The 25,267-nt window shown below is 42.6% G+C and overlaps 1 protein-coding gene across 2 annotated transcripts in view; it reads left to right on the top strand.

Annotated features, from left to right (window-relative positions):
- DPYS (dihydropyrimidinase) overlaps positions 1-25,267 on the top strand; it is a 60,769-nt gene that overhangs the window by 5,481 nt on the left and 30,021 nt on the right. For both annotated transcript variants that reach the window (XM_018559414.1, XM_018559406.1), the window contains exons 2-5: positions 14,723-14,881; positions 16,535-16,714; positions 18,591-18,780; positions 24,882-25,038. In XM_018559414.1, coding sequence (XP_018414916.1) covers positions 14,723-14,881; positions 16,535-16,714; positions 18,591-18,780; positions 24,882-25,038 — 686 coding nt within the window. The remainder of the gene's footprint in view (positions 1-14,722; positions 14,882-16,534; positions 16,715-18,590; positions 18,781-24,881; positions 25,039-25,267) is intronic.

Here is a 25,267-nt window from a genome sequence, read left to right as displayed (position 1 = left end):
CTTATAGTTGCCAGCACATTCACAGGCTGATTGTGGGAAAAGATGATCAAGGTCAGAATCTGGAGTAGGCACAATACCTGCATATAGGTAGTTTTGGTATATTTATGTTACAATAAAATGTATTATTTAAGAGGCAAACTGACACTAATGTTTTTTCAAAATACATTTTCAATATATTTGATTCTAAAGCTTTATCCATAAATGGTGATCCTGTTGTAAAGGTCCTTGTTCAGGCAATTCCCTTCAATGCACTATCATTGCTATCTACTGTTGTCACCCTGTCACATGTGTTTTTAGTGGCCAAGCTGCTGTTCATTGCAGATGCATTTTACTCCATTATTTATTACAGGCATTTGTATAGTGCTGACAATTTATACAGCGCTTTACATAGTTGCACATTCACATCAGTCCCTGCCCTCAAGTAGCTTACAATCTAAGGCCCCTATCATGCATGCATACATAGAGGGCCAATTTAGACATGAGCCAATAAACCTTCCAGCTTTTCTGTGTGGGAGGAAACCACAGGGAGAACATGCAAACTCCTTTCAGAGTATCCTGACCTGGATTTGAACCAGGGACTAGGGTTGCCACCCGTACGGGTTCCACCCGGACAGTACGGGTTTGGAATCATGTGCCCGGGTCTGAGCCCATCTCCCACCCGGGGACATAATTCAAACCATACAATGCTGCAGACTAGCACATCTTTCGGCGGGTGGCGGACACCAGGCGGCACTGTCTCCAGTCCCTGGACTCACAGTCCCTCCCCCTGTTTCTCTCCTCCGCGGCCGTTGTGGGAGGAAGTGACATCAGGGAAAGAGGGAGCCGAGAGGGCCAGCCAGCGTGGTAGTAGAGAGCAGCGCTTTCGTCTGCGACTCGTTTGGGACCGCCCTTCTCACCTCAACAACCTGTCTTCTCACCTCACCCTTCAATTTTAAAAACAGGTATTTATAAAATTTTATCAAAGAAAATATCAATTGAAAAGGGGGGGGGGGGTCAGTATTGCACATTAAACATGCCCCCATAAATAAATGCCACAGGTAAGCTGTGACATCTTTTGTGGGGGCATCTTTTATGTGTACATATCAGGGATACAGGCAGGGGAACAAAACCTCACACAATTTCTTTATAGGTGACACAATAGGAAATGAAGGTTGGGGACACAGATGTTATGTGTTATATTTTAATACTCACACACAAAACAAATACAACTTATGTCTGGTGTTCTACTTAAAGTGACATTAAACCCTCAGATTTTAATGTCACTAATGTGTGCCTTACTGTAATCCATGGTTGTTTCCCTTCTCTTTGCTGCTCTTCCTTTTAAATCCTTATCTCTTCTCATGCTGGGCAGAACCTCTGTTTTGCAGCAGACTGCCTTGTCTCTGAAATGGATACATGGTGTCTGTGTGAAAGTTCACAACCTGAGCCAGCACTACAGGAAGAGGCACTCAGCTGCAAAGGGAAGTTCTCCCCAAGCATGAGAAGAGATACAGATTTAAAAGGAAGAGCAGCAAAGAGAAGGGAAACAACCATGGATTACAGTAAGGCACACATTACAGTATTGGTTTATGTTAAAAAATCTGAGGGTTTAATGTCACTTTAAGGGCTTGTTTCCACCAGCCCGTACATCTACCGCAATGTCCCGTGCCCGGACCGCGAAGGATCATATATAAAATGTCTCCTTGCATTCTGGGACGGGACGGAGAGTGGCAGTGCCATTGAAGTGAATGGCACTGCAGACACGTCCCCTTCCCACAGTACGAATGGCCGACAGGAACGCATGGTAATAAAATGCCCTGCGTTCAAGTGTTGTGGGATCACAAAAAATCATGCATGCACTATTTTTTGCAATCCCACCGCACTGGAACGCAGGGCATTTTATTACCGCACGTTCCTGTCGGCCGATCATACTGTGGACGGGGGACGTGTCTGCAGTGCCATTGACTTGAATGGCACTGCCATGCCCCCTCAACCCCAGAATGCAAGGAGACATTATATATGCCATCCCTTGTGTCCCAAGCATGGGACATTGCGGTAGACGTACGGGCCGGTGGAAACAGTTAATAAATGTAAGTTAGTAAAATAAGAAAATTGCTGGGGGGGTAGGGATTTTTGGCCGCAGAAACATGCAAAGTGTCTAGGGTTGCCACCCATCCGGGATTCACCCGGACAGTCCAGATTTGGAATCCTGTGCTTGGGTGTCAGCCCGGTTCACACCCAGGCACATTATTCTCACCGGACTTGTGGCTTCCTGCTGGTGCCGGCACTGTCACTTGTGTAGTCCCTCCCTCTGTTTCTCTACTCCGCGGCTGGGTGGGAGGAAGTGACATCAGGGAGAGGGAAAAATCATCCTCCGTCTCCACCATGCGGTGTCATCTGGGACCAAATAGCCCGCATGCCCAAGTCTCCACTACTAATAGGTAACCGTATATACACTATATTGCCAGAAGTATTGGGACACCTTTACATGCACATGAACTTTAGTGGCATCCCAGTCTTAGTCCGTAGGGTTCAGTATTGGGTTGGCTCCGCCCTTTGCAGCTATAGCAGCTTCAACTCTTCTGGGAAGGCGTTCACAAGGATTAGGATTGTGTCTATGGCTCATCCATGTCTTTATAGACCTTGCTTTGTGGACTGGTGCGCAGTCATGTTGGAACAGGAAGGGGCCATCCCCAAACTGTTCCTACATTGTCCAAAATGTCTTGGTATGGTGATGCCTTAAGAGTTCCCTTCCCTGGAACTAAGGGGCCAAGCCCAACCCCTGAAAAGCACCCCCAAACCCTAATCCCCCCTCCACCAAACTTTACACTTGGCGTAATGCAGTCAGGCAAGTACCGTTCTCCTGACAACCGCCAAACCCAGACACGCCAATCGGATTTCAAGACAGAGAAGCTGATTCATCACTCCAGAGAACACGTCTCCACTTCTCTAGAGTCCAGTGGCAGCGTGCTTTACAACACGACATCCCATGCTTTGCATTGCTCTTGGTGATGTAAGGCTTGGATGCAGCTGCTCGGCCATGGAAACCCATTCCATGAAGCTCTCTACGCATTGTTGTTGTGCCAATTTCAAAATTGGCACAACAACAAGGAAATTTCACGGAACACCTGAATCCAATGATTTGGAGGAGCGTCTCAATACTTTTGGCAATATAGTGTATATTATACTGTATTAAATATCAATTGAAAGGGGGGGGGGCTAGTATAGACCATAAAACGTGCCCCCATAAAAAATGCCACAAGTAACCTGTGACATCTTTTGTGGGGGGCATCTTTCATGTGCAATAGTACATATCTGAACTCCAATACAGATGTCACCAGCACCAAGATTCCATGTTAGTGCAAGATCCATTTTATTGATAGTTGTCACTCAAACGACAAGCGCTTTAGGGGCCACGCAGGGTACCCTTCATCAGGCTCAGAAATTACATTCTAGAATGTCTATATAAAGGTTGTGGTACTTTTATGCTGTTATGTCATTTCTGAGCCTGATGAAGGGGAACCTGTGTTGCCCCTAAAGCGCTTGCCGTTTGAGTGACAACTATCAATAAAATGGATTTTGCACTAACATGGAATCTTGGTGCTGGTGACATTGGAGTTCTTTTGTGAGCGGTGCCATCCCCAGTCATTATGAGCACCCGTTACTGCATCCTGCGTTGCGCCATATAATCATTATACAGCACACTGCAGACTACCAGCAGCTATAGAGGACTACAACTCCCAGCAAGAGTCCATTATAGTATAATGGACTCTTGCTGCGATTTGTTGTATTCCTCTATAGCTGCTGGTATTCTGCATTGCGCCGCTGTACAATGTACTATATTGCACACCACACTTTTTTTTACTTCCACCGCTCCAAGCTTGTTCCCGTGATGGACTACAATCTCAATACAAACTAGTAGTTCCATCACTGGAGCCTTTTTTTTATCCAATTAATAGAGGATTTGTTGTCTCCTTTAAGCAGTCGTTCTCAACCTGTGGGTCGCTGTGTGATTTCTGCTGTGCTAGGTGAGAGTCCTCCTCAGCCCTCTCCTAGCGCAGCAGTGTCAGTTCTCCTGCCACATCGCCAGATGTCGCTGCAGCAGCCACGTCATCCCTAAATTTTACCGTCGGGGGTCACCACAATGTGGCAAATGTTACCAAGGGGTCCTGGCCCTAGAAAGGTTGAGAACCACTGCCTTAGATTCTATGCAAGACTTTTATCTGCCTGTGACCCAGCCAGCAAGTTATGGGTAAGTCCACATCTGGTGGTATAGCAGACTGCAATGACTGTTTCACAGCCTTGCTTTACCTTCCCACGGCAAGCTCTCTCCTTATTCCCCATTCACCAAACAAAACTCTCACCCTGGTTAGTTTGTCGCCATGGGCATGATCTTTGACACACCCTAGTAAAGGAAGTGTGCAGTGGCGTAACAATCGCCATAGCGACCCAGGCGGCCGCTATGGGGCCCGTGCACAGGGGGGCCCGGCCAGGCATCCCTCTGATGCCGTGTGGGCCGCCTGGGTCGCTATGGCGTCTCAGGTGCTGGCTGTCACTGACATAGCTCAGCAGCTGCTGTGAAGGAGAACGTTCCCACTCACAGCCGCTGCGGAGCTGTGTCAGTGACAGCCAGCAGATGCGGCAGAATAGGCCGGTTACACCGGTGTTCTATCGATAGTCCAAACTTATCGAGTTGTAGGACCGCATGACTTCCGGTCCCAGAACTCGATAAGTTCGAACTTTCGATCGATCACTGGCATTTGCAGTAAAGGGGGCGGGGCCCGCCTAACAGCAACCCCACCTCCTCTCATATCACTGGCCAGCGATCTAAGAGCAGGTGGGGCCAGTGATGTAAGAGGAGGCAGGGCCCGTCCATAGAAGGAGGCGGAGCCCGGGAACGGAAGAGGAGGCAGGGGCCCGGCGGCGGCGACCATGGAGGTGACAGGTAAGAAGCGTACAGCGCAACTGAGACCATGCAGAGCCCACCATAGAGAGACTATGGTGGGCTCTGCAAGTGGCATAACTAGCAATCACGGGGCCCTATACAAAATTTTGCTATGGGGCCCTGTGATTTCTAGTTACGCCCCTGAAAGTGTGTAACTTCAATAGGTGCTAAATAAAGGGTCAAACCCTGGAAACAACCTATTGCAGTCACCACATCTAAGAACTAGTAACTGTAATATATTTCATTTTTGTTCTTGGGTATAACCTATGCAGCAGTAAGTGCAAGACCAAAAAATTGTGTCCCACTCTTTGCCGAAAGCAGCCACATAGCGAAAGCTGGTTATACAACCTGTGGGCAGAATAAAGAAAATATAACAGATCCCTCCATCAACGCTTATGAGTGTGGATGGGATTATCCCGTGCTTTTTCCATTGTATTCTGACAGTAGCCGCCAGCCCCTATTAGAATACCCAAATGGAGTTCCATTCGACCGAGAATTTTTGAACTGGCTCCTTTGATAAGATGATCAAGAAACACTGGGTGGAAGGGTTCCGACAGGGGCACCCACTGTGTGAATTATGATGGGTTTATCAAGAACCGGATGAAATTCGAGTGTAGCCTACTAAAGAGAACAGATTTGTTTATATAGAATAAGAAAATATATTGCAAGTATAGAGTAGCAACTATATCCTTTTTTATCTAGAGTTCCTCAGCATGAATGCATTCTTTTGATTCAAATGATCCTAATACTTCCATAAACTGTAAAGCTACAAACAAAACAACATAAAACCCCAAGAGGTTATATAACCAAAACAGAATCACATGTCCTGAATCTGGACACGATTATACAGTACTTCAGTTTAGGGCTGCAACAACTAATCGACATAATCGATTATAATCGATTATTGAAAAAGTTGTCAACTTTTTCAATAATCGATTAATCGGCTTCCGATCAGTTGGTCCCATTCACGACTCCACACACGCTGCGTGCCGCACCTCCTCCCCACCTCACTCGCCGCTGCCAGACCCGCCAGCATCCACGCTCTTCACGCCGCACCTCCTCCCCGTCTCACACTCACCGCCCACCCACATCCACGATCGGCAAAGGGACGCGGGGAGATGTAGTAAGGAGGAGCAGGTGTGGGGGGATGACAGCCGCCAATAGACAGGTCCGATCTCAGAAGCAAGTTGCTGGAAGACTGCTCAGGTAAGCCTGCACTCCCCCCCACATGGTGCTCTATAATGTATTGCTGGGATAGTGGGATTTGTATTCCTCGATAGCTGATGGTACATTGTGCTGTATATTATACATGGGAATACACATCCCAGCAATACATTGTACACTGTATGTATAATGTATTGCTGGCATTTGTTGTATTCCTAAATAGCTGGTGATATTCTGCACTGCGCTGTATAGAGGACTACAAATCCCAGCAATAATGCATTACACAGCGCAATGCGGAATACCACCAGCTATAGAGGAGTACAACAAATTCCAGCAGTAATACATTATACAGTGGTGCAATGCAGAATACCACCAGCTATAGAGGACTACAAAATCCAGCAACAGTACATTATACAGCGCAATGCAGAATCCCGCCAGCTATAATGTACTATTGCTGGGATTTGTTGTAGTCCTCTATAGCTGGTGATATTCTGCATTGCGCTGTATAATGTACTATTGCTGGGATTTGTAGTCCTCTATAGCCGATGCCATTCATTGCTGTATAATTTTACACTTTCCATTTCACTATATTGCACACCACACTATTTTTTTTCTTTTTTACTTCCACCGCTCCAAGCTTGCTCCTGTGATGGACTCCAATCTCAATACAAACTAGTAGACCCATCACTGGAGCCATTTTTTAAAATGTATTTTATTGTTTATCCGATTAACCGATTAATCGAACGTAATAATCGGCTAACTAATCGATTTTGAAAATAATCGTTAGCTGCAGCTCTACTTCAGTTGTTGGCTCCACTCTCTGGACAAATATCCATTTCAAAGCAATGGATATTTCCGACACTCCCGGCGCAGAGATGAGGGGGCCCGCCAGCCACCGGATACCAATGTGATCAACAGACACTCCCGGCGCAGAGATGGGGGGGCCCGCCGCATACCGATCCGATGGTAACCTGCGGCCAGACACCAACGGGCCCCACCATCTCTGCCCCGGTGCTGTGTTTGGATGGATACTGTATGCTCAGGCCCCGGTTCGGGAGCACAGGCCGCACCGGCGGTAGTTCCGCCACTGTCTATAGGTGAATGGCCAGCTTATGACTACTACATGCCCGGCTGTCTTTGCGTTCAGTATTTCTGAGTTACTGGCACAGAACAGGCATCAAAATTAGAGGCTGAGAGTGAAGCCAGAACTCTAATCTCCATTCTTGTTCCAGACATGTGTTTCAAAGCATTGAAGCAGTAGGATCAGCATGACAGCCAGGCAAGTAGTATTTTCTAAAAAGAAAGACCTACAACAGCAGCATCCAGGTTTCTCTCGAAACAGGCTCTCTTTAACCACCCTAGGAAGGGACAATGTGTTATAGCATAATTTTTATTCTGTGCTCGTACTCACCCTCTAGTGTGCACATGAGCAGAGTGCAGTGATTCCATTGGACAGTGCAAATCACAAAAGGAGGGTGCTAGCAGAAGGCTGAAAAGATTGTGAAGGATGAAGTAGATAGAAGTTCATTCAGTGCTGCACAAAAAAAATCCCCCCCTTCTCACGCAGTGAGCTAGCCCAATATTATAATATATAATCCATCAGCAGGATGATCGGATCTGGGGGGTGTTGCTGAGACTTCACTGGAGAGATAAGAGTTTTCTTCAGAGGGCCCAGCAGCAGTAAGAGCAGACCAGATGTAACCTCTGACCTCCGGTCATAATTAAAGGCATGTGTAGCAATGATCATTAACCCCTTCCATCGTTGTCTGTGCTGAGCATGGTCACCATAAATAACCTCTGCCAATAAAGAGTGTACACAGTTCACATTTGCTTTGTGACTCCTGCAATGAAAGAGTCCCCCCTCCCCACCTCCGAAGTGTGTCTGGGACTTCTCATAGACCGACTCAGAAAACCTCAAAGGAAAAATAATATCTCAGAGTAGTGAATGAAGCAGACACCCACAATTATCTCTCGACTTATCCTGGGGATCCTGCAGTTTAGATGCTTTCCATTAGGAAGAGGAAGGAGCTGTCATGGAGGTGTTTAGCAGGAGAAACAAAAGTGTCAGATCCAGCAGGGTGATAGGCAAGTCTGACCTGCAAATCTCCCCTTGCCCGAGTGACCTGAAGAAAGTGTGACTTTCCACCAGCCATAAGGTTAAAGTCCATCAAAAGCAAAAACATTTTTGTTTTGATAGGTTAGAACCCCTGATAGATTTGTTAAGGGCCGGTCATCAAAATTGTTGTCACAAGAACAGGATAAAGAAGAAAATCTGCTGATGTAGTCACCTGCTCCAGTGACAGCTGGAGGGGTTTTCCCTTTGGAGAGATTTACTCTCACTCCCTCTTGTGTCTACGGGTGTAGAATAGAAGTAGTGATGCACTAATACCAATACAGCATCAGTATATAGAGAGATCAGTGTGTATAAAGAGATCAGTGTGTATATAGAGATCAGTGTGTGCTATATTCCCCACTGTGTATATAGAGATTAGACATGTGCACTGTCAAAAAATTTGTTTAGTTTCGTTTTAATTCGGATTTTGTGTTATTTTGTTTTTCGGGATTCGGGTGTGAAAGTCAATTCGGATTCGGAATTCGGATTCGGACGAAATTCGTTAGCGGTAGTTCGGTCGAACGTTCATTTCGGTTCTTATTCGTTCGTTCGTTTACAGCAAAGTGACATTTGAAATTTTTTTTTCTCCTTCTCTAATGCCACTTTGCTGGAACGAACGAAACGAATAAGAAGCGAAAGGAACGGTCGAACGCACTACCACTAACGAATTTCGGAAACGGAAATTCGGATTCGTTTGCATTCGTTATATCTGTAATTCGGAATTCGGACACATCCGAATGTCCGAAAATTCATCCGAATTTCGTTTCGGAATGAAACGAATTGCACATGTCTAATAGAAATCACTGTGTGCTATACTCCCCACTGTATATATAGAGATCAGTGAGTTTATATAGAGATCAGTGAGTTTATATAGAGATCAGTGTGTATATAGAGGTCAGTGTGTATATAGAGGTCAGTGTGTATATAGAGGTCACTGTGTATATAGAGATCACTGTGTATATAGAGATCACTGTGTATATAGAGATCAGTGTGTGCTATAATCTCCACTGTATATATAGAGATCAGTGTATATAGAGATCAGTGTGTGTATAGAGTTCAGTGTATATAGAGATCGGTGTATATAGAGACCACTGTGTGTATAGAGATCAGTGTGTGTATATATAGAGATCAGTGTGTATGTAGAGATCAGTGTGTTTGTAGAGATCAGTGTGTATGTAGAGATCAGTGTATATAGAGATCAGTGTGTATAGAGATCAGTGTATATATAGAGATCAGTGTGTATGTAGAGATCAGTGTATATAGAGATCAGAGTATATAGAGATCAGTGTGTATAGAGATCAGTGTGTATGTAGAGATCAGTGTATATAGAGATCAGAGTATATAGAGATCAGTGTATATAGAGATCAGTGTATATAGAGATCAGTGTATATAGAGATCAGAGTATATAGAGATCAGTGTATATAGAGATCAGAGTATATAGAGATCAGAGTATATAGAGATCAGTGTGTATATAGAGATCGCTGTGTATATACTGTGTTTCCCCGAAAATAAGACAGTGTCTTATTTATTTTTTTGCACGAAATAATAATATTTTCGGGGGATGTCTTACCTGGCTGGGGGAGGAGTGGACTAGGCCCCGGAAGGCGGCGTGCTGTTGCCAGTCCCGACGGATGTCGCTTCCATTGTGCGTGTGTGCGTGCGGGAGCTGCGGGCGGGAGCTGCGGGCGGGAGCTGCGGCTGGCGTGTGGGCGTCCAGAGTATATAGAGATCAGTGTATATAGAGATCAGTGTTTATAGAGATCAGACTATATAGAGATCAGAGTATATGGAGATCAGAGTATATAGAGATCAGTGTATATAGAGATCAGTGTATATAGAGATCGGTGTGTATAGAGATCAGTGTGTATATAGAGATCGCTGTGTATATAGAGATCGGTGTATATAGAGATCAGAGTATATAGAGATCGGTGTGTATAGAGATCAGTGTGTATATAGAGATCGCTGTGTATATAGAGATCGGTGTATATAGAGATCAGAGTATATAGAGATCACTGTGTATATAGAGATCGCTGTGTATATAGAGATCAGTGTATATAGAGATCGGCGTGTATAGAGATCAGTGTGTATATAGAGATCGCTGTGTATATAGAGATCGGTGTATATAGAGATCAGAGTATATAGAGATCGGTGTGTATAGAGATCAGTGTGTATATAGAGATCAGACTATATAGAGATCAGTGTATATAGAGATCAGTGTGTATATAGATCAGTGTGTATATAGAGATCAGTGTGTATAGAGATCAGTGTGTATATAGAGATCAGTGTATATAGAGATCAGAGTATATAGGGATCAGTGTGTATAGAGATCAGTGTGTATAGAGATCAGAGTATATAGAGATCAGAGTATATAGAGATCGCTGTGTATATAGAGATCGCTGTGTATATAGAGATCGCTGTGTATATAGAGATCAAGAAAGAAATCTTGCCCAAGGGCCCTTAGTTCCTTAGGTCTGCCACTGGGGTACAGAGCCAAGGAAATTGACTCTGTAATAAATGTTTACTGTAACCAATCACAGCATCATATATTGTTTGCTGACAAATAGCTTTCTGATTGGAGCCATCTGGTACTGGATGACCCTAGTATCATCCAGTACCAGTGCCCATTCCCTCCTCTACAGTATATGTCAGTGCCATTCTGTCTCTGACCTGGACATTAACCACTCTCCTCTCTTATCCTGCACATCTGTACATTAACCCCTTCATCTCCATCCTCCCACTGTATTTGCCTTGTACATTTATTGTATCTTATACACCATTACCTAGCTTCATGTTTTAATCCCCTCAAAAACAATTGTGGCAAAAAAATCAGATCACCTTGGGGTTCCCACTTTGCAAAAAAATTTGTACTATTCTGAGATATTTATTCGCTATGTTTTATAACAGAAAGTAAGGAAAACAGGTTTATTTTTAATTTTCCTTTATATATAAAAAAAAACCAACAACAACAATTGTTTGCTTATTAAATACCACCAAAAGAAAGCTCTGTCTGTCCCAAAAATGGTATATTCTTTTTTTTTGGTGCAGTGTTGTATGACCTGAGTACATGTCAGAAAAAATATAACAAGGCTGGAAACTAAAAAATGGCCTGGACAAGAAGGGGGTGTAACATGCTGGCCCTCAAGTGGGTAAAGAGGACCTGTACTCTGGAAGCTGTGCCCCAATTACAGAGTAAATCTGTCCTTCCTAAATTTAGGTCCAGGAAGGCTGAATGAGGCTGAGGCAAATACTGAGCTCAGTCTATCTACAAATATAATTAATACCTCTCTAATATAACACAATAGCAAAAATATTTTCACATTTGCAAATCTGAAATTACATAAAAGCTCAACTTCAGCCAAAACAATGTATTTCTTTTTATATATAGCAAGGATATTATTGTGATCTATGTCCTGATCGGGGATATTTCCATTCTTTTTCTGTCATTTCTTAGATATATAAAACATTTCTTGTATGAGTTTACAAGTACAGTAAGTGATGGAAATCTCCCCAGTGTGGTCACAGACTAAAAATCACTTGATGTAATGGACCATGGAATAAAGACTCTTCCAACTATATTACAATAACAGTTTTTAGCAATAACAATATTATGTTAAACATTCATTATTTTTATATTAATGTACTAGGAAAACCCCCAGCAACTAAACTAAACCTGGTTTTCACAGTGCCCCTTGGGAGGACTGCAGCCTCTTGCCAACTGCTTTTGCTGTTAGAACCTTCTGTAATTAATTAATTAATTATTATTAAATAACATTAATTATTTACCCAATGCTTTGTCCCCCCAAAAGCACACCCCCAACTGTTCCTCATTTGGAACCAAATCCCCCTGTCCCTCTTTCCTCCCCAGTTGTCTCTCTTTTTGGTCTGATGTATATACTGTATATATATATATATATATATATGCAAATATTCTATTTAACTACCAGCAGTGTTATCCTGCACTAAATCCTTTATCGTATCTCCTAATTACTATATTTACTATTTCGAAAAGCCAGTATAAAGAAAAAGAAATGGTAGGAAAAAAATCCTTGTTTTGGCTTTTTAAATTCTTAATGGTCTATAAGTAGTATCTGAGGTCATGGCAAGGATGTGTCCATTTCCTAACTATTGTGCTTGACGGTGTTCCTCTTTCTCATCTCTAAACGTTGGGAGGTATGCAAAAGTGATATCTTAGTTGCAGATGAAGCCTAGTTTGTTCAGTTTATGGCTTTTCCTAATTCTTCTAATGCATGTGCAGTTTGGCAATCTACTCCACACTGCGCATGAATTAGGCAAACTACACCACACTGCACATGCATTGGGCAAGCCTCACATGCATCGGGCAAACTACACCACACTGCACATGCATTGGGCAAACGTCACCACACTGCACATGCATCGGGCAAACTACACCACACTGCACATGCATTGGGCAAGCCTCACATGCATCGGGCAAACTACACCACACTGCACATGCATCGGGCAAACTACACCACACTGCACATGCATCAGGCAAACTACACCACACTGCACATGCACCTGGCAAACTACACCACACTCCACATGCACCTGGCAAACTACACCCCACTGCGCATGCATTGGGCAAACTACACCCCACTGCGCATGCATTGGGCAAACTACACCCCCCTACACACGCATTAGGCAAACTACACCAAATTGCATGCATTGTGCAAACTACACCACACTGTGCATGCATTAGGCAAACAACACCACACTGCACATGCATCGGGCAATCTCCACTACACTGCACATGCAACTGGCAAACTACAGCACACTGCGCATGCATTGGGCAAACTACACCACACTGCGCATGCATTGGGCAAACTACACCACACTGTGCATGCATTGGGCAAACTACACCACACTGTGCAAGCATTAGGCAAATTACACCACACTGCACATGCATTGGGCAAAATACACCACACTGCACATGCATTGGGCAAAATACACCACACAGTGCATCATCAGGGGACCCACTGTAAAAACCCAGAATAGACAGCCTGGGATCTGGTATGCAGCAGTGGAGCGCTGGATTCGCTGGACATGCAAGCATGTTTTTTGAGGACAAACCCAGCAGACAAGGTAAGAGAGGAATCAGGGATAGAAAAAAATGTATTGGGGGAGTGAGGTTCTTCTTTAACCTTCCTGGCGGTAATCCTGAGTGTGGCTCGGGGTTAATTTTCTGTACCAAAAGCGGTAACCCTGAGCCACACTCGGGCGTCTTCCGGGTTCCTTCCCTGCGAGTGCCGGCGTCGCAGGGGGGCGGAACCGGCGAGAAATTCAAAAGTAAAAAATAGGAAAAAAAAGAAAGAAAAAATACCGAGATAATCATACCGCCAGGGAGGTTAATAGAGATGATATAGGCAGCTTATATTGACATAAAAAAACCTAAAGCAGACGCATTGGGGGTATGAATTTCCATGTAACAAGCCATCTTCAGTCTGTTACAAATGTAAGCTGGTTCTGCCATCTGGTGGGAAATGTATTTATAACAGTTTTTTAACAAAAATTCTTATCGGTGCGATTTAATCACATGTAATACAAGAGCACAGTTATGTAGAACATGTTGAGGCAATATAACAAACACTTTTATTGTTGGTTCTGCATTTTCTTACTCAACAGCAAAATATTAGAGTACAGTCCGCAATACTTTTAACAACAGTTACATTTTCAAACTTGTCCTAAAAATTTAACTGTTAGCGCAAATAAAAAATGCATCATGGACAGTATTTATTTGTTTGTTGCAAGTGCACTAACATGGCTGCAATCACTTTTAATGTGACACCACAGCAGAAAGCTTTGGATATTGCCTTAGTTGCTGCAGATTAAAGCTGAACTCGGGAAATTTTAAAACTACCCTTGAAGTGGTGCCTCCCCCACCAAACTGCAAGGGTTAAATGTGCATTTTTGTCTAGGGTACCATTTTACTTATCTTATCCCTCGCTCCTTGGGTACTGGCTCTCCCCTCTTCCCTTCTGTTCCCAGTTGTGGGCAAGCCCTCAATCAGCATCCTTACTTGCAATGCAGGACTGCTGGTCATGCACTATACATGAGGATGACCACGTTTGACCAACGGATGGAGCACCATAGAGGAGCGGTTTCAGGGGTCTGGTCGCACAGAGGAGAAAGTCTGCAGGAGTGAGGAATAAGGTAAGTAAAATGGTATTCTAATGGTATCCTAGTAGATATAATATGTCACCAGCACACTAAGGTCAAATGTCCAAAATGGTATTTATTGACGTGCGTACATCTTGTCATTAAAAGGCAACATATCATGGCCACTCAGGGATCCTTCATCCGTCATTGTAAATACTAAAAGGAGTGCTTTTAAAGAGCACTGGCATAAGGTTATGTGATAGAAAATGTCCCAAACTGAATATTTCTGCCCTAAATGTAGCATTTTAATAAATTGCATTATTGAATATTTCATCTGGGTCTTGGGAACTTGTGAGGGGTAAAGGCTTCGGGTTTCACATTGATCATTCAGTATATTGTCATTATAGGCTGCGGTGGCAGGAGGAACCACCATGATCATCGACTTTGCCATCCCCAAGAAAGGTCATTCTCTGATTGAAGCTTTTGACACCTGGAAGAGCTGGGCTGACCCCAAAGTGTGCTGTGACTATGCTCTCCATGTGGCTGTGACTTGGTGGAGTGACAAGGTAAGCCATCTAATTTATACAGCTGAATTAGACTCTGCTTCATTTTATATTACAGCCAGGATACAAAATGATAATGTGCCAGGTTTAGCCTCTGCTTGGAAATAACTGCACTTTTTTTGCACTTAAAACAGCAGGAGGGCTTAAAACTAAACTCTGCAGAAAAACTACCTTTGCAGTGGGGCTCCTCTGCAGTGCAAGGGTTAAACACTTGTTTTTGACTCGAGTACCATTAGAAAGCACCTTTACTTTCCTTATCTTTCACTTTCCCAACAACCAGCTCTCTCCTCTCCCCTTCGACACTGTTGTGAATAGGCCCTTGGCATCCTTGCTTACAATGCAGGATTGCAAGTCTTAATATTATTATTATACAGAATGTTTTATATCTCCAACAGTTTGCGCAGAGCTTTACAATATGTCGAGAGACAGTACAGTTACAATACTATTCAAGACAATGAGGCTAGGAGGCTCATGAGAAACTACAATATAGACGTGGGATAGGCTTCCCCAAAGAGATGAGCTTTTAGGGATTACTTAAAGGTGTAGAAGGAAGAAGGAGATAGTGGGACAGGTTGGGGTAGGAAGTTCCAAAGGATGGGAGAGGCTCTGGAGAATTCCTGGAGGTTAGCATGGGAAGAGGTGAGGCAGCTAGAGAGAAGAAGGTCTTGGGAGGATGGTAATATTTTGAGACAAGGTTGGAGTAATTGGCAGAAGGGTTTTGCAGATGGTGAGTGGTTGGTAAAGTGGATAAGACTGGCAGTAGCATTCATGATGGACTGAAGGGGGGATAGCCTGTGTAGAGGTAGGCCAATGAGGTGGGAGCTGCAATAGTCCAAGTGAGAGATAACACGTAAGCAGATTAGTAGCTTTGTGATTTCAATGGTTAAAAGGGGCTGAATTTTGGAGATGTGATAGGGGTAAAGGTGGGAAGATTTGGACAGTGATGTGAGCCTGAAAGTAGAGGTCAGAGTCCAGGCTTACACCTAGCATTCTGGCATGGGGAGAGTGAAGAATAGTTGAGTTGCAGGACGAGAAATGCCCCGGCCACAGCCAACACTGTTGGCTTTTTTTCTGAGTTCAGATGAGCTTGGGTTTGGTTCAAACCTAAGCTCATCCCCATTTATGATGTCAGAGTGTGACCAGTGGATGGAGTGCCAAGGAGAAGCAGCTTCAGGGGAACAATTGCATTCAGTGGAGGACGCTGTGGGAGCGAGTGATAAGGCAATTAAAGCAAACAAGTCCTATATAAACTACTGCCTGGATTGTAGGCACCGTAATGTGTCAGCTCATGCCTTCTAAAATGCCCAGACATTGGGGTTATGGGTAGAGTAGACAATCCCTCCATGAAAGCTTTTAATGTCTAAGCAACCACTTGCCAGCTTATTTACTGTATGCAATTGTTATAATTTTAAGGAGTAGGTGAAAATTTAAGTATTTATCCAATTAAATTGGATAAATACCTGCCACAGCCTGATTCGAAAAGCCTGTTCCCTACCAGTATGCACTCCAAGCTTGCTACCATGATGGACTACAATCTCACATTTAGTTTACTATATCTGCATAAAGTATACCAATACCAATGAGATCGACGTAATCTTTTATATGCTTTTGCGGTTTCATTCATCTAACAAGATGTTAATGTTCTTATTTATACAGGTGAAGGAAGAGATGGAAATCCTTGTGAGAGACAGAGGTGTCAATTCATTTAAGATGTTCATGGCTTACAAGGACTTGTATATGGTTCATGACATCGAGCTGCATCAGGCATTTACTTGCTGTAAGAACATTGGGGCCATCGCCCAGGTGCATGCCGAGAATGGAGATTTAATTGCTGAGGTAAAGGATGACTGAAGCCTTTAAAATAAAGATGATACAATGATGACATCTAGTGGTTTAACTAAAGATTGTCTTCATACTACTGCAAAAAGTGAAAAAAAGAATGCACTGCATGTGGTCATACATTCATTTTGGGTTTATATTCAAAGCTGAACTTCAGGAAAACTGCTAAATGTGTCATTGAAATACATACAGTGTATAGAACAGTCAATGCAATAGATTTATAATTCCTTTCTTCCAGTTTTCTGACCTCAATTTTTTCATTGAAGTTTAAGGAACACTACTTGGCCAAGGATCCATCTAAGCCTGTGATTGGACAGTAAGCCCTCATTCACACCTTTTCAGTGCAACATCGCAGAGGTGTTGCAGTATGCGCATGTAGTGTGCTGCAGTAGGCAGCCCATTCATTTTAAAGTATGTGCACCTTTTTTTAAATTGCATCCCACCACATGGCATGGTCATAGGTAACTATCCGATGTGATGTGATACAAGGCATGTGCAATGGCTAGCTGCGTTGGGGTGTCATTAAAAATAATGGCCCAGTAGGACACCTAACATTGCAACATTTGATGTAGGATCGCGTGCGGCATTGCGTGCGCACCCACATCACATAATGTGAACAGAGCCTTAAAAGAGAACTATGGGGTAACCTTTTTATCCCATAGTTCTCTTAGGGTCACGGGAGGTCATATACTAACCTCCTCCCCTAACCCAAAGCTCAGTATATAGCGGGCTATCACTCTCTATATACAGAGGAGGATCGGAGAGGGAAGGGGGAATCCCTGCGGGGATCGGTGACTGACAGTCACTGCTCTCTGCAGGGAGATGATCAGGAAGTGAGCGAGCGACGGTATGTGTTTGCTCACTTCCCGATCTATAGAGCCGACGTGTGACAGTTTCAATGTCACATGTCGGCTCTAACTTTGAAGATGATTGTAAATCTCTCAGCTCATAGTTCTCCTTTAAGTAGCAGCACATTGGTCATCATTCTTCTTTTTCATCATGTAGGTCCTCTTTACAGAGCAATGAAGTAGTGTCTAATAGGCTTACAGTATTGCTCCTTCCAGTTTGCTGTGAAGGGGTTTACAGGTCAGGAAGCTAATATAACGAGTAAGATATCTACACTAGCTAAACTTTAGGCAGCTTTTTAAAAGCATAATTTCTTCCAGTTATACATTCATTAAAATCATTATATGTATTTATATATAGAAATGGCACAGCACCATAAATCTGTCTTGGTAGCAGCCTGTATAGCAGTACTGGGATACAGAGCTGCTGCACTCTTACCCAATACCAGGTCTAAGACTTTGGACAATATAGTCCCAATAAAAATATGTTAACTTATTGAGCTGCTTACTTGGAGTTACATAGTATAGTTACACAGTGTTCAGCTTTAAAAAAATAGGGATTTATTTTTTTATAAATAGGATTTTTTATATCTGCCCCAAAGTTTAATTTCCAAGATATCTTATCATTTGATATTGATATATACCAAGTTGCTGCATGAAATATGTGTTTGAATAAGTTATGCAGTTCCTGTCTACTTAAATGAAGATATGTTGAAGTGCTGGATCAGAATTTTGGTTGGCATTTAGATCCGAGATTTACCAATCTTCCTGGTATATAAAAGTATGTCTAAATCCAAAACTCCAAGGACACTTCAATGGGGTTATAGACAGCAAAAAATACTGCTATGCTGTTCTAATACTTCACTGTTCTTTCTAAAACAAGATAAAGATTAGACCAGAGTTACACTGTAACTAAAAACGCTGAAAAGACATATAATGGTAATTACGCGCCAGGAACCTTTTTCTTTTTTTCTGCAGCTTTCGATTCTATCCATGTGCACATATTAATAGACACTTTACCTTTGAAGGGAGCAAAGAAGATGCTGTCCCTGGGTATCACAGGCCCAGAGGGTCATGAACTGTGTCGCCCGGAGGAAGTAGAGGCCGAAGCCACTCAGAGAGCCATCACTATCGCCAACTCAGTCAACTGCCCGCTCTTTGTGGTTCACGTCATGAGCAAATCTTCAGCCAAAATCATTGCGAATGCCCGAAGAGAAGGTACAACAACAGTTTACATATCTTATCAGAGAAATATAGTGCATATTATTAATAAGAGACGTAGCTACAATAAATTGCACCCCTGGCATCCTGCCCAGTGCCTGTCTACCACTGACATCACTGGTTGCCAGGAGCTGGGTGGGACACTGGCTAGAGCATCCTTGGTTGCTAAGAGCCAGGCGGAGAGATATGTATGGCTCTTAAACATCTCCCCATCTGGCTCTTAGCAAACAGGGATGCTCTGGCCGGTGTCACACCCTGCTTCTTGCAACCAGTGACATCACTGTTTGCCATGAGATTGAATGGACACTGACCAGATCATCCCTGCTGGCTAAGAGCCAGGCGGGGAGATGTGTATGAGAGAGGGGTGGGGAGAGAAAAAATTCAGCTGTCTCCATTGGTCAGCGAACTTTTGCTGACCCATGGAGCAGCACCCCTCTATAAATTGGGACCCGGGCCATGTGCCATATGTGCCTTACCCTGGATATTCATTATTGGTGACTATAGTGGAAGGAGTTTGTACTACTGAATAAGTAGCTATTTTGGTTGCTTCTCCTCTGCACACTTAGCACAAGGAGTTGTCTACTTGGCACCACCTCCATTCAGAGAATACCTTGTAATGTTTCAGTGAATAAAGGCTGTCTTTGATTGGGTGAGGTGTACAGTAGGGGCGGGTGACATCACAATCGCCACCTCATCCAATCAGAGAATGCCTTGTAAGGTTTTTGGTGAATAAAGGCTGTCTTTGATTGGATGAGGTGTACAGTAAGGGTGGGTGATGTCACAATTGCCACCTCACCCAATCAGAGAATGCCTTGTAGTCCAATAAAAAAAAATACAGTGCATTCTCTGAAAAATAGCAGTGTGCTTCCTGGTATGATAGTCTTTTTATTAGACTACTCAACATTCAAATTTCTACAACGTAAAGGCTAATCATTCTGTAGTCCACAAATGGAAATTGAAGGGTACTTTGGGACAACACAGGAAGTGTGCATAGGACACAGGACAGCTCTGAATTCTGACAAAAACAACAGTTTGGGGATTGTTTGCACTTATCAAACAGATATAACTAAATGCTTCCAATGGAATAATAAACAGACCAAAAGGGAGCAAATAAGAGAAGTTCATTGTTAGGGTTTCCATACACTTAAAAGTCTACCTAAACCCAAAAGCAAAATGTAATATATTGCAGTTTACCAATCCTCAGAGGTGGTGGCTGCATTAGACTTCTCCTTTTAGGCTTTTTTCCTTTTCAGCTGATTATCTGGCTATCTGGCCAGTAAGTCTGTTATTTCTCAACTTCCTTTAGCAGACCAAGCTGTCCACAAAATGGCAGATAGATGGTTGAGCCAAACCATTTAACACTGACAGAGGTGCTTACAATGGTCAGTTTTTATTAATTGCTGTAAAATCTTATTTTGGATTTTGGTTTTGGGCTTTGATACACTTCACGTGATATCCTGCTGTCCAAGGTCCTGAATATTTGCCCAGTCTACATCCAGGCTGCTGTCCAGGGTGCTGTAGAATAAAACCCATTTGGAAAGCACACAGGATATCATTGAAATGGAGCTCACTGTTTACCTCTGAACCTCTAAAATGTATCAAATTAGCTATTAGAGAGTTGATTCAGCAAAGGCCATAACTTTTTGAGTGCCATTATTAGTGAAAGTCTACTGTTGTAGCAAATCCAAATATATCATAAATGTCTCTTATACTGGGGTTTGAAGGTTTTATATTATCAGCTGCACAGTTTCTTTAATGTAGATGAATGAAGGCACACGGCAATCCAGAAAATTGACTTATTAACATGCTGTTCTCTGGTTGACTCAGCACTTCTGAAATCTGTAATAACTTAATGGAGACGTCTTTAATCTGTCACCAGAATATTTATATTAAAACCTGGAATGTAAATGGAACATACCACAAAATTGGATATTGAGGTAAAGCTAAACTCCAGGAAGATATAAAATTATTAATTTTAATATGTATTCATGAATGCCTTGTTCACATTGGCGCGTGAATTTGCCGCCCCTCTGAGAAGTGGTCCATGGTGGATCACTTTTCAGAGGCGATTGAATGGCGTGTTGCAGTCATTCAGAAGGTGATACTCTTGCCGCCACCTGAATGCCTATTTTTTTTTCTGCTCCCAAGCAATATCTTGCATTGTAGTACAGTGCACCAAGCGACCAACATGGTCTCATTGACCGCTCATTGACCGCTTGCCATGCCAAAGTTAAATGAAGCATCGCAGCCATGGCAATGTGTACAATCCTGAGGTGCCACCATGTTAATTTGCAGGCAGGTTGCTGGAGCAGTAAAAACGTGGATCAGCCGCCTGTTTTTACCATTCCTTTTCCACCTAAAATGGTATTAAAGGTATTTATGAATGCAGCTAGTGCAAATAATTGAATTTTATTTGGTATCAGCCCTTCAGCATTAGGAGCCAATTGGATTCTGCTCCATTAACACGTGCTAGCAATGAATATTCTGACAGGAGGAGAAAGCAGAGTGAGCAGAGTTATTAGTTTCTCAGCTTGCTGTTGCTCCTTCATGGTCTATTCATAGGCTGGGGCAGGGAAGTGACTAGAGAAAACACTGTGGCTGTTCTGTCTGACAAAGCTGTATAAATGTCAGGACGGAATGACCAGAAATACAAACCACTGGGTAGGTAAAATAACCTCCATATATCAGTCGATTGTGTGTTTAGCTGATTCCTTGGAGTTCAGCTTTAAAACTACACTGTCATTAGAATTAAAATTGGAATGTAAAAAGGGCTTAGTAGCCAGAACCAAACTCTAGAAAGAGTTTTGTATGTGGTAATGTTCAGTTTCTGACCCGTTGATATGCAGTTCATGTGTTCAAATCCCTTTCACTGTACCCTGAGTTTTGTCCCACGCACACATGCGCATACAAAATAAAAACTAAACTGCGGCTGAAAATGTACTTGGAAAATTTCTGGAATATTTTTATAAGCTCAATTAGTACTTTGAATTAATTCCACCCATCCTTTGCATACCAGATGGAGTTTCAAACCAGACTTGCAGGTGAAGAGCCCAAGCTGGGCTGGAGTGGGTGACACTTTGTCTCTGGAAGATATATTTTAGCCATCATTGCCCTTTTAAACAGCACAAGAAACATTGGATTTGAGGAGATCAGCATGTTTCTTCCACCATGATATGCAAATTGTCAACTTCTTTTAACATGCAGTTGGCTGTTGAAGAAACCGATCCTTGTCACCACTAGGGGGAACACTTGGAAGGCAGCTCATTTGGTTTAAAGCAGAGCCCCTAAAAATTTAACTATTCAGGCTAGGGTAATGTGGAGAAGATTTTGAAGCAGTGCCCATTATACCTACCTAAAATTCATATTTCATTACTCATTTTAATCCATAAAGATTATATGAGTGTATATATATGTTATATCACTGCATTTGGAAACAAATTGGCATCCACGGTTTGGTTTTATTTCTAGAGAAAAAATATCTATACAATTTCTCTTATTTGTAGGGATGCATCGATACCAAGTACCGTACTCGGTACAAGTACAAGTACAGATACTTTTCAAGCTCCAAGACTAGACTAGAGAAAAACTAAAAAGTTAGGAGGCATCTGTGATTTGTAAGGAGCACACAGAGCTCCTGGGATTTGTACATCTCTGTTTTAATGTATGCTTTTTAAAAAAAAAAAAAATATCTAAGTGATGCACCGATACCATTTTTGCAAGTACTGATACTTGTCCAAGTACTTACAAGTACAAGTACTGATGCATGTTTGTTTAGGCCCCATTCACACTACCATGCATATACGCGCGTACGTGCGTATTGTACCATATGCAACATATGCAAATAAATGGCTCCATACACATAGCCGCGCATTCAGCCGTATATTTGCGTAGTGTAAAATTGCGCAAAACAGAATGCTACCAAGATGCGTCCGGGCAGCGTATTTCTGCGTCATGTTTTTGCGCGTATACGACCGTATGTGCGTACAGTTCATTAAAATTTCTATTAGGAATGATGCATTCTGGGGATGCAAATAGTGCACGCATACACGCACATACGCTCGTATAAACGTGCACAGACGCTCGTATATACGCAATATACAATTTTGCTCTTGCGTTGTGTGTGAATGAGGCCTTATTGTCATGCGACAGTTTTTCTAAAACAATACAGACTAATGATTTCAGGGCAGCGGTGGAGCGCCAGAGCTAGGTCCCAGCTGCAACCGCTGTAACCATGGTAGTTCTCCTGAAAATGGCAAGTATCGGCACTGGTATCTGAAAAATATCAGTGCATCTCTACTTATTTGCATTCATCTTTGCAACATTGTTATTAAATGAGTACCAATGTCTAAATTTGGGGTCTAATTGAGCATCATTGCACAGTGAAATTTAAGAATCTTCCAGCAGATGGCACTCCGAGGTGATCCAGGAAGTAACAATTATATGTAGTTCTCTTTATAGATGAAAAATGTCTCACCCTTGTTTTAGATATTGCCATTAAAAAAAACTATCATTAAAGACGAGCTTGCATGAAGTGCAAGGTCTGCTTTAATGACAAACCGAAGCCCCCCCACCCCAATAAAAAAAATTGGAAAAAACTCAGATCCTGAATTCTATCCACTAATAGAAGATCATTGTCGGAGATGGTTTTAATCTTTCATAGGACCCATGTTCCCAACCCTAATATTCCAGTTTTGGACAGACACCAGCAGATTAAATCTTACCACTATAAGCAGACTCGAACCCATACGGCCACAGAAAATAAGTTCTGTCAATATTGGATTCTGGTTTAGTCACATAGAAGGATACAGTGGGTGTTTTTATCCAAAAGGGATGCTTAAGCTAGGTAAATGTCACCTGAGGGAGCTCAGGACCAAGAAATAGGTACACTATATGGCCAATAATGTGTGGACACCTGACCAGTACATCTACCTATATGGCCAAATGTATGTAGATATCCCTTGAGGTGTTTCCAGTAAAGACTTCTGTCAATGCTACAGCATACAAAAACATTTTAGACAATTGTGCAATTCCAACCTTCTGGCAACATTTTGGAGAAGCCCCTTTTCTGCTCTAGCGTGACTGTGTCCCTGTGCACCAAGCCAGCTCAATAAATACCTGGTTTGATGAGTTGGTTGTGGAGTAACTAGGGTGACCTGTGCAGAGCGCTTACCTCAACCATACTAAAAAGCTGTAGGATGAATTGGGAAGCAATCTTCCAACATCAGTACCTAACCTCACAAATGCTCTCCTGACACAAATTCCCACAGACACAGCCTAAAAATATTTCCCAGATGAGTGGAGGCCATTATGGGTGTAAAGTGGAGGCAACTCCAGGGTTTTGGAATGGGATGTCCAACAAGCTTATACATTTATGTATGCCAGGTGCCCACAAACGTTTGACTATATAGTATAATGTCTTAATTTGGCTGTCTTTTGCACCATTGATTCACACTAAAAGTGAATTCTGATAATAAGTTCATATAATAATCAACCAGACCCCAGCTATTATTTGCCTACTAGAGGTTTAAAATAATAGGAGACATCCAATTGGTTCTTGAGGGACCAGAGCTCTATTATTCACTTTGCAAAATTTGACTAATGTATCCAAGCCCAGCCTAGATAATGAGGGTGCAACATACAGTCACATGGTCACGAATTGGCTATGAGCAATTCAGAATGCAGAGAAAAGACTTTTGCTACCTTTGAATGGCAACATGGAATGTAATAGAATTTTTGCTTGGTAATCCTCTTTTTATCGAGGTGTTCTATGTGTATAACCAGATCTTTCTCTCCATATTTTACACAGCGCACAGCGATACAGTCCAGGTCTCTGGTGTCTAGAAAGGCGTCATTAACTCAAGGAGGCTCACTCTTTGGGGAGACTTGTCAGTTGAAGATTTATTGTGCACTGGTAACAAAGCTGCATTTTTAGCATTAAGCATCGAACATTATGAGGTTTTTTCTTTTTCTTTTTGTCACCAAGGGAGTAAATGCTGACATTTCTTTTCAAATGTAATTTTAATATTAAAACGTAGAGGAGAGATACTGGCCTATCAGATATGCAGGCATCGTTTACTGTTTAATTGCATTTCTTTTAGGTAAAGTAGTGTTTGGAGAGCCAATTGCCGCTGGTCTTGGCACAGATGGTACAAATTACTGGCATACAGATTGGTGTCATGCTGCAGCACATGTGATGGGACCACCCCTTCGCCCAGATCCAACTACACCACAATATCTCATGCAGCTGTTGGCTAAGTAAGTATGAAAGTATGGCAAGGACCAGGTATCTGACTTTAAAAGGAATGCTATAGGATATATATATATATCTTAATTAGGTATACTATGCACCAATGCCATTTTTTTCAGTTTGATTACATGTACCTATAATTATACAATCTGCAAGTACTCGCTGATACCAATTACCCATACCTTTTTGTAGTCTCATGTGACAGCTTTTCTAAAACAATACAGACTAATGATTTTA

The sequence above is a fragment of the Nanorana parkeri genome, unplaced genomic scaffold (genome assembly GCF_000935625.1).
Source record: "Nanorana parkeri isolate BGI_ZX_2015 unplaced genomic scaffold, ASM93562v1 scaffold16, whole genome shotgun sequence".
NCBI classification, from domain to species: domain Eukaryota; kingdom Metazoa; phylum Chordata; class Amphibia; order Anura; family Dicroglossidae; genus Nanorana; species Nanorana parkeri.
The sequence above is the reverse complement of the archived record's forward strand: the minus strand, read 5'-3'. Positions and strand labels throughout refer to the sequence as shown.